General features: G+C 43.0%; 1 protein-coding gene across 2 annotated transcripts in view; it reads left to right on the top strand.

Annotated features, from left to right (window-relative positions):
• Nucleotides 1-12,734, top strand: part of IL31RA (interleukin 31 receptor A) — a 59,643-nt gene that overhangs the window by 26,079 nt on the left and 20,830 nt on the right. For both annotated transcript variants that reach the window (XM_026452357.1, XM_026452145.1), the window contains exons 5-6: nucleotides 4,177-4,342; nucleotides 10,547-10,626. In XM_026452357.1, coding sequence (XP_026308142.1) covers nucleotides 4,177-4,342; nucleotides 10,547-10,626 — 246 coding nt within the window. The remainder of the gene's footprint in view (nucleotides 1-4,176; nucleotides 4,343-10,546; nucleotides 10,627-12,734) is intronic.

The raw sequence follows: 12,734 nt of genomic DNA, 5'->3' as shown, positions 1-12,734 counted from the left end.
TTTCTTTTCTTTTCTTTTCTTTTCTTTTCTTTTCTTTTCTTTTCTTTTCTTTCTCTTTCTTTCTTTCGATGGAGTTTCACTCTTGTTGCCCAGGCTGGAGTGAATGGCGGAATGGCACAATCTTGGCTCACTGCAACCTCCACCTCCGGGGTTCAAGTGATTCTCCTGCCTCAGCCTCCCGAGTAGCTGGAATTACAGGCTTGCGCCACCACACCTGGTTAATTTTTTGTATTTTGAGTAGAGATGGGGTTTCACCATGTTGGTCAGGCTGGTCTCAAACTCCTGACCTCAGATGATCCATCTGCCTTGGCCTTCCAAAGTGTTGGGGTTATGGGTGTAAGCCACCATGCCTGGCCTTCTCCTTAGCTTTCAAATACATGCAGTTATCCTCAGTTGTAATCCCAGCTAAACCCAACTCAGCTCTTCCCAACCTTCTATCAAAGATTTCCATTGTTGATGGAAAAGGGTCCAAATTGTTAACCCTGTGAGACCTGGCTTCTACCGACCTCTTCACGCTCTCTCTCTTGCCTTTCTGGTCATTCTGAATTGCTTGTTTCCCTTACATCATGTTCTCTCACTCTTTCTGTGCCTCTTCCTAGAACACCCTCTGCTTTTGCACCTCTTCTTCTACCCCAATTTCTTCACCTTTCAGAACTCAGGCCTGACATATTTCCTTCTGAGGACCTGGGCCTGGTCCCTCCTTTGCATGCTTCTGTCATTGCACTTAACAACAACGCATTTCAGCTTTCTCTTCCAGTTAGACTGTAAGTTCTTCAAATGCAGGAATCTTTGCTTTCATCTGTTTTCCGTTTGCCTGGTACATGCCTGTGCTCAATAAATATTTGTTTAAGTGTAGCCATGTAAAACTAATGCTAAAATTCCAACATGTCCATATAACAAGACCCATATTTGTATGATATGTGAGTAACAAAGAGCTTCCTTATACTCCAAATTATTGAATCCTTGAAAATATCCTGTAATTGAGGTCTTGCTATCCCCATTTTTGCAGATTAGGAAATTAAGATGTTGAAAACTTAAATGATCTATTCAAGATCACAGGGCTTGTCAGTTGCAAACCTAAACTCAGGTTTTCTGTCTCCCAGGTTTGCCATCCATGTGACCATACCTCAGCACCCTCCAGATTCTTTTGTGGCCCTAGTTTAAAGGGTTTGCACCTTTATATAATAAAGCCATGTGAGCCTCTTAGAAAGGGATCTCAAAACTGTTTTAAGAATTTGATGTATGGACTGGGTGCAGTGGCTCACGCCTGTAATCCCAGCACTTTGGGAGGCCAAGGCGGGTGGATAAATTGAGGTCAGGAGTTAGGGACCAGCCTGGCCAACATGGTGAAACCCTGTCTGTGCTAAAAATACAAAAAAAATTAGCCAGATGTGGCTGGGCGTGGTGGCTCACACCTGTAATCCCAACACTTTGGGAGGCCGAGGCCGGCGGATCACAAGGTCAGGAGATCGAGACTATCCTGGCCAATACAGTGAAACCTGTCTCTACTAAAAATACAAAAAATTAGCCGAGCATGGTGGCAGGCGCCTGTAGGCCCAGCTGCTTGGACGGCTGAGGCAGGAGAATGGCAGGAACCCGGGAGGCAGAGCTTGCAGTGAGCCGAGATCACTGCACGCCCGCCTGGGTGACACAGCGAGACCCTGTCTCAAAAAAAGAAAAAAGAAAAAAATTAGTTGGGCATGGTTGTGCGGACCTGTAGCCCCAGTTACTGGGGAGGCTGAGGCAGGAGAATCGCTTGAACCCAGGAGGCAGAGGTTGCAGTTAGCCAAGATTGTGCCACTGCACTCCAGCCTGGGCAACAGAGTGAGAAACACACACACACACACACACACACACACACACACACACACACACAGAATTTGATTTAGGTTTTGTATCAGAACTTCTGACTCATCTATTAAGACAAACACTTTGGGTGAGTTAGGATTTGGCACAAAGCATAGATTGTTAACAATGAACCTGATGAAGCTAATTAGTGTTTTGGAAGGGGTTCCATTGCCTGTGCAGAGTTGGGGAAGTTTTAGATCTAAGCCTGTATACAAAGGATCAATTGATCCTGGACCCTGTCAGGGCCAGAGGATCTTGGCTGGACAAAATAACAAAGTAAAGGAGACTTACAGGCACCTTATTTAAAAGACTGAGCAGTGGTTTCATCTCCTCTGAGGCTCAGGCTGGGAGGAAGAGGCTTCTGTGGCTACATTAGGCAGAACTTTCTGAGCATGAACGTGATAAGAACCACCACACAGGCTGAGCATGTGCTAAGGGTACAAAAAAGCAGGAGGAAAAATTGAAAGATTAAAAAGAATATTATGTATTTTTTAAAGTGTGAAAAGTAAAATAGAGCTTTATTAGACTTCCTTACACTTGCTGTATGGATTAGTATTTTTATTTTAAATCACATATGGAGGGCACCATGTGGTTGGGCCTTTCCTGGCAGTCTTAATCCTTTTCTAACTGGATCCCTAGCTAAAAACAGGTTGTCCCAAGTTATGCTCTCCACAACCCTAGTCTGCCATCACAGCATCTCCAGGGCCTATTTGAAGAGGATGCTCAGGGAACCTGGGATTTAGCCCCCAAAGTGTCATTGCCTTTTCTTGTTCCACCCCCATCTCACCAGACTGGGAGTTCCAAAGACCATCTGCAGCTGGACAGAGTTCCAAAGTCCATCTGCAGTTGTCAGCTTTCTGCCATAGACACATATCCTCCTTCTGCCCAATTTCCTTAAAGCACAGGAGCTGCAATTAGGTACTAATTTTCACAGCTGGGACATAGATGTAAGTAGTATCAGGACTTCCTTCTCTTGCAGGATCCCATGGGACTATGCTGTGTGCATAGTAGTTAAATAGACATGTCTATTAGTGCAGTTTATTTTAATTAATTAATTAATTATTTATTTATTTATTTATTTCGAGACGGAGTCTCTCTCTGTAGCCCAGACTGGGATGCAGTGGCGTGATCTTGGCTCACTGCAAGCTCCACCTCCCAGGTTCATACCATTCTCCTGCCTCAGACTCCCGAGTAGCTGGGATTACAAGTGCCCACCACCACACCTGGCCTAATTTTTTTTTTTTTTTTTTTTTTTTTGTATTTTTAGTAGAGACGGGGTTTCACCATGTTAGCCAGGATGGTCTCAATCTCCTGACCTCGTGATCCACCCACCTCAGCCTCCCAAAGTGCTGGGATTACAGGTGTGAGCCACTGCACCCGGTCAGTGCAGTTTATTTTTTATTAATCAGCTCAAAATAAGCTATATAAACCTTTAGGTTTTGGGTTTTATAACTTTAGGTTTATAAAGCTTATATTGAGCTAAGTGTTTATATTGAACTAAAGGTTTATATTGCAGCAACAATGACTGTGCTCAGAAAAGGAATAGCTAAATGTTTAGTTTCTCTTGGAGAGCTGAGTCCCAGAAATTGTATAAAGCAACACCTTCACTTTACCAATGAGAAGCTGACATCTAGAGAAAAGAACTGATTTATTTACCTCTTCCCTCCCCAAGAGAGTATCAAAATTAATTTATACATTCAGGTTGTTGAGACTTTCAGCAGCTTGACTGGTCACCCAAAGACCAATGCTTTGAAGTGAAAGATTTGGGTAAAATGAAAAAGCCTAGGAGTGAAGAAATGTATGTTCTGGTCCTATTCTGCAGATCTTCTAACTTTCATTTAAATGGTTATTTAACTTTCCTGGGTCTCGTGCATGACTTGAGGATTGCATTTGATGCAGCTAAGGTCTCTATTCCTGCAGTTCCATGAGGCAGTATCTCTAGGTGTTGGAGTCACCTCCTAGGCTCAGGTTGCCCTGGATCTTGAGGCTTGCATCTTCTAGAACAGCAAGCAGCAGAGCTCTGCTCATTCAGACAGGCCAGAGGCAGGAATCTCTGCCCCATAAGCTTAGATACAGGAAATGGGGAGGGAGGTGGTGGTTCACGGAGATGTTCATATCTATGTAGGTACCAATTGTTCCCAGGCACATATGAAAGTCTGTTAATGAAAATGATGTATTTTAAAATTTGATTTAGAGTGTTACTAGTTCTAAAAATGTAAGAGTAAATAGTAGTAGTTCTAAAAATGTAAAAGCTGGGTAGTGAAGAGGAACATAGGAGGATAACATGTGTAGTCTCCATTTCAGTTTAGAACTGTCTCTGTCTTGTAGATGGAAGTCAACTTCGCTAAGAACCGTAAAGATACAAACCAAACCTACAACCTTATGGGGCTGCAGGCTTTTACAGAATATGTCGTAGCTCTGCGATGTGCGGTCAAGGAGTCAAAATTCTGGAGTGACTGGAGCCAAGAAAAAATGGGAATGACTGAGGAAGAAGGCAAGCTACTCCCTGCGATTCCCTTCCTGTCTGCTCTGGTGTAGGGCTGCTTTGGGCTAGACTTGGTGGGGTTTGTCAAGTGTCCTGGTTGGGAATCATGGAATCTCATGACCCCAGGGGCCCCCTGTACCCTCCAAGAGTGAGCCTGAACAACTTTGTGCCCCAAAGGCAAAGGGTCACATTTTAATACTTATGAGATTCTTGTACTATACATGAAAGGGTATCACATCATTTGTTTTGTTTTGTTTTGTTTTTGAGATGGAGTCTCGCTCTGTCACCCAGGATGGAGTGCAGTGGTGTGATCTCGGCTCACTGCCACCACCACCTCCCGGGTGCAAGAAATTCTTGTGCCTCAGACTCCCAAGTAGCTGGGATTACAGGGGCCCACGACCACGACCGGCTAATGTTTGTATTTTTTGTAGAGACGGGGTGTCACCATTTTGGCCAGGCTAGTCTTGAACTCCTGACCTCAGGTGATCTGCCCAGCTTAGCCTCCCGAAGTGCTGGGATTACAGGCGTGAGCCACTGCGCCCTGCCAGTATCATATAATTTGAAGGTATCCTGTGATAAATTAAAGATATATATTGTGAACCCTGGAGCTACTACTCAAAATAAAGGTGAAACTAATTCAATTTAAAAAAAAATCACATCTTTAATGACAGTGAGGAAAGGAAAGAGGCATGGATTGCAGGTTGATCAGGCGCTTGCTAAGTGTCAGTATGGTCATTAAGAGCAACGCTTCCCGTCAGTGGGCTTGGCTTAAATCCCAAGCCAGGTATCTTTGGGCAAGATACCTAATCTCTCAGTCCATTCTCAGAAGTTTCCTCACATTTGTTCCCCTTTTCTATATTGAAATATAATATGTAAGTTAAGTTTATAGTAGTACCTATTTTTTTAGCATTATTTTAAAGATTAAATGAAATAATGTGTTTAGCCCATAGTAGATATTCACTAACTGCTAGATTTCCTATTCTTATTATTTATCCTACTATTATTATTTTTAATCCTCCTAAAAGCACAATAAAATATGTAGAGTCATTCTCATTTTGGAAATGAGGAAACTGAGTTTCAGAGACGCTAATAAATGGCTCAGGGTCACTCAGCATGTGTTACTTTTCTCAAGAGTCTTGCCCAGACTCTGACCCTCAGTAGGTGATCAATAAATGTGTGATGAATGTATCATTTTTTTTTTTTTTGAGACGGAGTCTTGCTCTGTTGCCCAGGCTGGAGTGCAGTGGCCGGATCTCAGCTCACTGCAAGCTCCGCCTCCCGGGTTGACGCCATTCTCCTGCCTCAGCCTCCCGAGTAGCTGGGACTATAGGCGCCCGCCACCTCGCCCGGCTAATTTTTTGTATTTTTTAGTAGAGACGGGGTTTCACCGTGTTAGCCAGGATGGTCTCGATCTCCTGACCTCGTGATCCGCCCGTCTCGGCCTCCCAAAGTGCTGGGATTACAGGCTTGAGCCACCGTGCCCGGCCGAATGTATCAGTTTTCTATTGCTGCTGTAACAATACAAATTTAGTGGCTTAATGCAACACAAATGTATTCTTTCATAGCTCTGGAAGTCACATGTCCAAAATCAGCTTCACTGGGCTAAAGTAAAGATGTCAGCAGGGTTGTTTCCTTCTGAGACTCTGAGTGGAGAATCTGTTTCCTTGCCTTTTCCAGTTTCTAGTGGCTGCCTGTATTCTTTGGCTTGTGGTCCTTCCTCCATCTATAAAACTTATCCCCCCATCATCACATCACCTTTCCCTGCTCTTGTGTGTCAAACCTCTCTGCCTCCCTCTTATAAGGACTTTTGTGATCACAGTTAGGACCCACCTGGCTAATCCAAGATAATGTCCCCATCTCAAGATCCTTAACTTAATCACATCTGCAAAGTGCCTTTTACCATATAAGGAAACATTTACAGGTTCCAGGGATTTGGACGAGATGTTTTGGGGCCATTTTTCAGCCTAACACAGTAAATGAATGATTAATTAGATACATACCTAGTGATGGCCACACTTCTTCTTCTGAATTATGGACAAGCAATTTTAAAATGCCCACCCTTCTAACCTTCCTCTGAGGCTTTAACCTTATTTATTTATAAGGGATGTGAGTTTTAGAATATGAATTCCCCCGTTGCCATGATTTCAGGCCTCATGATTTCAGGTGGTTTGGGGATACCCATATTGTAATAGAAAATGAGATTTCAGTCTCATACCCAAGTTGCAGACTAGTCTCAGATAACATCTGGGGTCAACTTCTGTGCTACCTCATCCACACAATAATGATTTATTCCTTTGGATCCTGGTTGAGTTTCCAGTATTAACACTAGTATTAACAGATGTTTGGTGCATTCACCCCTATGGTCAGATGTCTGGAACCAATTTGATGCCTTCTGAATGTTGTGTTCCCCACCAGAGATGTTCATGCAGTATCATTCAGCAAATGGTTCTCTTCCTTTGCCTCACTTTCAGCAGGCAAGCTGATGATTAAGTGCTCCCTTGGGTGCCATTGTGTTTTACCTAGCTCTTCCCCTGCCATGGCTGTCACTCTTCTTTCTAGTGACCTCCTGGTGCCATCGTGGCTCAGAGTCTCAAGCTCCTCACAGACCAGCCAGTCCCTTGTGTCAGTTTTCTCAGCTTGTTTTGCTGCCAAAAACAAGATTTACTATTTCATCTGATTTATTAGTTCAGCTAACTTGATTTAATTAGCAAACACCAGATGCTGGTGTTACCTATGCCTTTTGCTAATTAAACCAAATCAACACTTATTTATGCAAGTCACCACTAGAGAACTTTTGCTTTTGTCCTTCTTCCTTTTTTCAGGATCCCAGAAGAAACTGATTAAAATGCACCCCCAGCCCTCAGCAAATCATCATTTATTGTTTTCAAATTTATAAAGCACATGTTTTCCTATTTCAATGAAATGCCACTTGTTTAATGCATACCACTTCAAACCTTTCTAATTGTTTGAAAACATGTATTCTAAGTTGAATGTGAAGCACTACCTATTTTCTTTTGGATTTCAATATATTGATTATTAAAGTTATTTACCTATATTTAGGCAATCTACTCACTACATGATACAGATATAATTTGATTCAAATCCTGGCTTTATTTCTTAAAAACTTGTGATATTGAATACCTGCTTAATTTCTCTATGCTTCAGAAATGACAGGACTGTGGGCATTAAATGAGAAAATTCACAGAAACTGACACTTGCTAAGAGTTAGCTTTTATTATTGTTATTCTTCAGGAGGGGTACCTGTATATGTCTAACTGGTGGTCGCTGTGGGGATACCCATATTGTAATAGAAATAGTATAGCATCAGTTGTTGCTGTATTAATCCAGAGAATTGATGCCTTCGAATACATAGATATTTTGGTTGATTTGGAAAATTTTTATTTTGTTATTTTTTTTTCAGAGTCCTTACTTTTCCCCCTCTGATTAAACTGAAAATCCATTTTCAATTTATGGTTAATGGAAAGCTGGCTATAATAACCATAGAAGACTTACATGCTAGTGAGGCAGTGGTTTCACTAACAGCTGCATCTGTGGGAAGCCTATACTGAGAAGACTGTTTCTCTTTGGACCATATTTGCAGGAAATAGTGACCTCGACGAAAGAAGAAAATATCCATTTAAACTCATTTATGATTACCGTCTATGAAAACAAATGACTGCCTATGGGATTTTTTTTTTTTTTTTTTTTTTTTGAGACAGGGTCTCACTGTGTCACCCAGTCTGAAATGTAGTGGTGAGATCTCAGCTCACTGCAGCCTCCACCTCCCAGGCTCAAGTGATCCTCCCACCTCAACTTCCCGAGTAGCTGGGACTGCAGGCATGTGCCACCATGCCCGGCTAGCCTATGGGCTAAATCCAAGAAGAATTTCACTCATATTTCTAGTCAAGTGCCTGGAATGATTATTTAATAAGCAGTTTAGTTTTGCCTGTATCTGTCCTTGAGATGAATATTTAGGACTGGGTAATAATGAACACCTTGTCTTTAGATTTTTTTTTTTTTTTTCTTACTCTCAATATTACTGGCCCTGAGTTTGACTCTCCACGTGATTGGAACAGAGAGATTCTGCATGTGAGAGATGGAGTGAATGTCCCTCTAATCTTGTGCATTTCCTTGGAAGGTCTAATGACTTTGTAGCCCTGTACAAAGGCTGTCTTCTGGGAGGAACCTGGCCACTGCTTACACCTCACTGAAACCAGCCTGTTGCTTCCTGTCTGAGAAACTTGAGTACTGGCTGTTCTGTCTTCTGATTCAATAAAAGCTTTTGAGAAATCAGAAAACTCCTGGCAGAACTTTTGAGACAACACGTCAGCGGGATTTAGATGAAGTAATATGTAAAGTCAACACATTTCAATCTCCTTATAAACAATTCTAATAGAATTGCATTTAATACATCTCATTGGGAGATCCTGGGTCTAACAGCTAGACTGTGTTAACTAGACTTTAGCTTCTGCAAGAGTAGTTGTAGCAATGTAACTCTCCATTGAAGGCAAAACAAGTCATTAACTCAATTGTACTTGGTACATTTTCCTCATTATAAGATTGTCTTTAGTTGGAGTTCAGTAATTTTACTTTTTTTCTTTTTTTTTTTTAATTTTTTGAGACATGGCTCCCTCTGTTGCCCAGGCTGGAGTACAATGGTATGATCTCGGCTCACTGCAATCTCCGCTTCCCGGGTTCAAGCAATTCTCCTGCCTCAGCCTCCAGAGTAGCTCGGATTACAGGCACATACCACCACACCCGGCTAACTTTTTTTATTTTTTGGTAGAGACAGGGTTTCACCATTGGCCAGGCTGGTCTCGAACTCCTGACCTCAAGTGATCCACCTGCCTCGGCCTCCCAAAGTGGTGGGATTACAGGCATGAGCCACCGCACCCAGCCAGTAATTTTACTTTAAGATATCCAATCACCTACAATTTAAAAGATCCCTGAAGACACTCTCTTACTTCTAAAAAATAGTTTAGATCTTGGTCTGAGTGGTAGACTCATTCTTTGTGGACCTAATTACATTATCTGCAGCCATGTGGCTTCCTCAAGAAAAAATTCAGAGTGCAACTATTGCAGCTTTGACTAGGGACATTTACTCTCTTCTCCAAATCGTGGGCCACAGAACTCTCTGCTTTCCTCTCATGGCTAAGGTGGGTGGGTCATTCTTTAATCAGTAGCTCAGTATTTTGATATCTCAGGTGCATGTCAGGGCGTTCACCTATAAATTGCCAGTGAGCCGTCTCTTGACAACACTTGCTTGAGACAGGATATTTGAGAGATACAGTCCAGAAATCAAGTGAAATGTAAATTCCTTGTTTTTTTATAAGTTTCATCCCTGTATGATTAGATCATCAGAAGCCTGTACACTTGGACTGTTGTCTCAGACTGTTGTTTACTGGAAAAAGGCATGTGTCAGGATTTATGCCCTAGCTATTTATGGAAAACAACTATGAAAAATGCGCATATATGATATTTCTGTGCTTTTGCTCTATTGGGATTGCAGATATTGGCTTTTACGTTACTCTGTGTCCTTTTTGAAAAGATCCACGTGATAAATTCCATTTATGATTTCAGTGTTCGTAGCCAGAAAATAGTTTCCCTTCATACGAATTTCTAGGTTTCCTTTTTATTGGGCCACGAGAAATAGGCACCTCAATGTGATTCTTTTTTATTTTGGAAAAACCAGCATTAAATTCAGAGCTCAAGGAGGGTCCTAGTGAAGCTTATTTTCTTGTTCCTTTGTCATTTAATTTTTTCTTATATTTTATAACATCTTAAGTATGTAGTTTTATTTTTTTGGAAGCAGACTTGGTATAAATTGTATATACATGTATCTCCTTGTGAGTTATCTGTGTCATTCCCAGCTTTAATATATACATTATGTCTAGAGGACATGAGATAGTCACATTTTGATCTAGATTTGGGTGACAAATTATATTACAGTGGGGCCTATTATGCTTTTCCTTTATCTTACGTTAAGTCATCAGACTCAAGAGCAGTTTTATTTTTTATCTTTGGTTGATTCCAGTTCCTTGACCACAAAATGAAGACATCTTTGGTCATTGCAAGGCTGCCATCCCTCCACTCCTCACCTTATTCCTACTGGCTCCTTCGAGCAAATCCTTCCCAACTGCCCAGCTGACCTTCCCTGTCTCCTTTGCAACTCCCTTCTCTCTGGGTTGAGTACCTCATTCTTGTTCCTTACAGCTCCATGTGGCCTGGAACTGTGGAGAGTCCTGAAACCAACTGAGGTGGATGGAAGAAGGCCAGTGCGGTTGTTATGGAAGGTGACCTCCCTCTGGGTTATTTTTCTCTGTCTTTCTTCCCCTTCCCTCCCTTCCCTCCCTTCCCTCCCTTCCCTCCCTTCCCTCCCTTCCCTCCCTTCCCTCCCTTCCCTCCCTTCCCTCCCTTCCTTCCCTTCCCTCCTTTCCCTTCTCTTCCCTTCCCTTCCTTTCTCTCTCGCTCTCTCTTTCCCTCCCTCCCCCCACCCCCCTGCCTTTCTTTCTTGCTTTTTGACAGAGTCTTGCTCAATCACCCAGGCTGGAGTACACAGTGAAACCGTAACTCACTGTAGCCTTTAACTCCTGGGCTCAAATTATCCTCCCACTTCACCTTCCCAAGTAGCTGGGTAGGTGTGCCAGTACACCCAGCTAATTTAAATATATATATATATACATACATATATATACACATACATACATATACAGGCTGGGTCTTGCTATGTTGCCCAGGCTGGTCTCGAACTCCTGGGCTCGAAAGATCCTCCCACCTTAGCCTCCCAAAGCATTGGGATTATAAGCATGAGCCACCATGCCCAGCCTGTTTCTTTATCCTATTTAAAAGCCCTTGGTCTCTTACCCTTCCAAAAACTGTGATTCTTGAAATTTTACCTCCAGAATTTCCTTCCCTAGAGGGCTTTATGATGCCCCAAATCTCACATTGGTTGGCCAGCTCAAAAGAGCCCTATAGGTCATCTTGCAGATGGCCCAAACATGACGGACCCTGGCCCCCGTCCTCTTTGGTCTGAAACATTAATGTTTGGGGAAGGTAGAAAGTGAAAGTGCAGGAGGCACCATGGCCTTCTGGAGGACACTATCACTGACAAGCCTCTGCTGACTAGTCTCTGGAACCCCCCTCCTGACCCAACCGTCTAAGAAGAGCTCTGATCAGGGTCAGCTTGCTGGTGTGTCCTCGAGTCATTGGCAACATATATGGCACACGTGTGTTGAAATAGTGGGGCACAAAAACAGAAGAGGGACCACATGGTCCTTTCCAGGATGGAGGCCTGGGAGTGAGGAACAGAAGTCAGGTGGGGAATGCAGAGAAGAAGAGGAGGAAAGAGGACCTGAGAGAAGAAAGTGAGAGAAGGAGTAGAAAATGGGGGGACAAGGCAATAAACAGGAAAGGAAAAGGGCAGATGGAGAAAAAAAGAGTGAAAAGGTGGGGAAGAAGAAGGAGAGGAGGGAGATGCCAGAATTCCTTCGTGTGCCTCCAGAATTCCCAGGAAATGCTCACGATGTTAGCTCACATTTGCTGAAGTCCAGGCAAGTTCAAAATCCTGTTGAAAATGGAGCAAGTGTCCTGCTTTGCCAGATGACATTCCAATTACCTCAGGGTTGGAGGCTCCCGCACCATTGCCCACTCCCTCCACACCTGCAGGCTGTGGGACTCCCTGGGTTGCCAAGGCTCCACCGCCACTTGGGACAACAGCCAGAGATGCTGGGGAATCCTAGAGAATCAATCCCAGATGCTGTACTGTCTTTCTCAGCCATCAAGAATGAAAACAAGTGATTTTCGCAACACGTTTTTAGGGGAGGAAAGCCAACAACCGCACACGCCCACATGTGGTGTTAGCTACATAGCAGTGGCGAAGGGCCAAGTAGGGCAGCTTGTGAAGTAGAGAAGATGGGTTTCAGTGCCCGCCTCCTCCCCACCAGTTGGTGGGTCTGGTCTTTTTTTTCCCCCTCCCACCTTCAAGAGGAAAGAACTCGCTAAGAATTTGAGTTGGTTAAAAAAGAATGTACTAAAGTGCTCTAAAACTAAATAATAGTGATAGTTGCATGACTCAACATACTATTAATAAAAGCCATTGAACTCACATTGAAACAGTGAATTTTATGCAATGTGAATTGTATCTCAATTTTTATTATTATTTAAAAAAGAATATGTTATTTAAAAAAGAACTGGGGCTGTAATGTCACACCTGTAATCCCAGCACTTTGAGAGGCCATGGCGAGAGGATCACTTGAGGTCAGGAGTTCGAGACCAGCTTGGACAACATGGCAAAACCCTGTCTCTACTAAAAGTACAAAAATTAGTCGGGCATGGTGGTGCATGCATGTAATCCCAGCTACTTGGGAGGCTGAGGCAGGAGGATCGCTGGAATCCAAGAGGC

This window comes from Piliocolobus tephrosceles, chromosome 4, assembly GCF_002776525.5.
Source record: "Piliocolobus tephrosceles isolate RC106 chromosome 4, ASM277652v3, whole genome shotgun sequence".
NCBI lineage: Eukaryota > Metazoa > Chordata > Mammalia > Primates > Cercopithecidae > Piliocolobus > Piliocolobus tephrosceles.
Note: the sequence above shows the minus strand (reverse complement) of the source record. Positions and strands in the feature narration are given on the sequence as shown.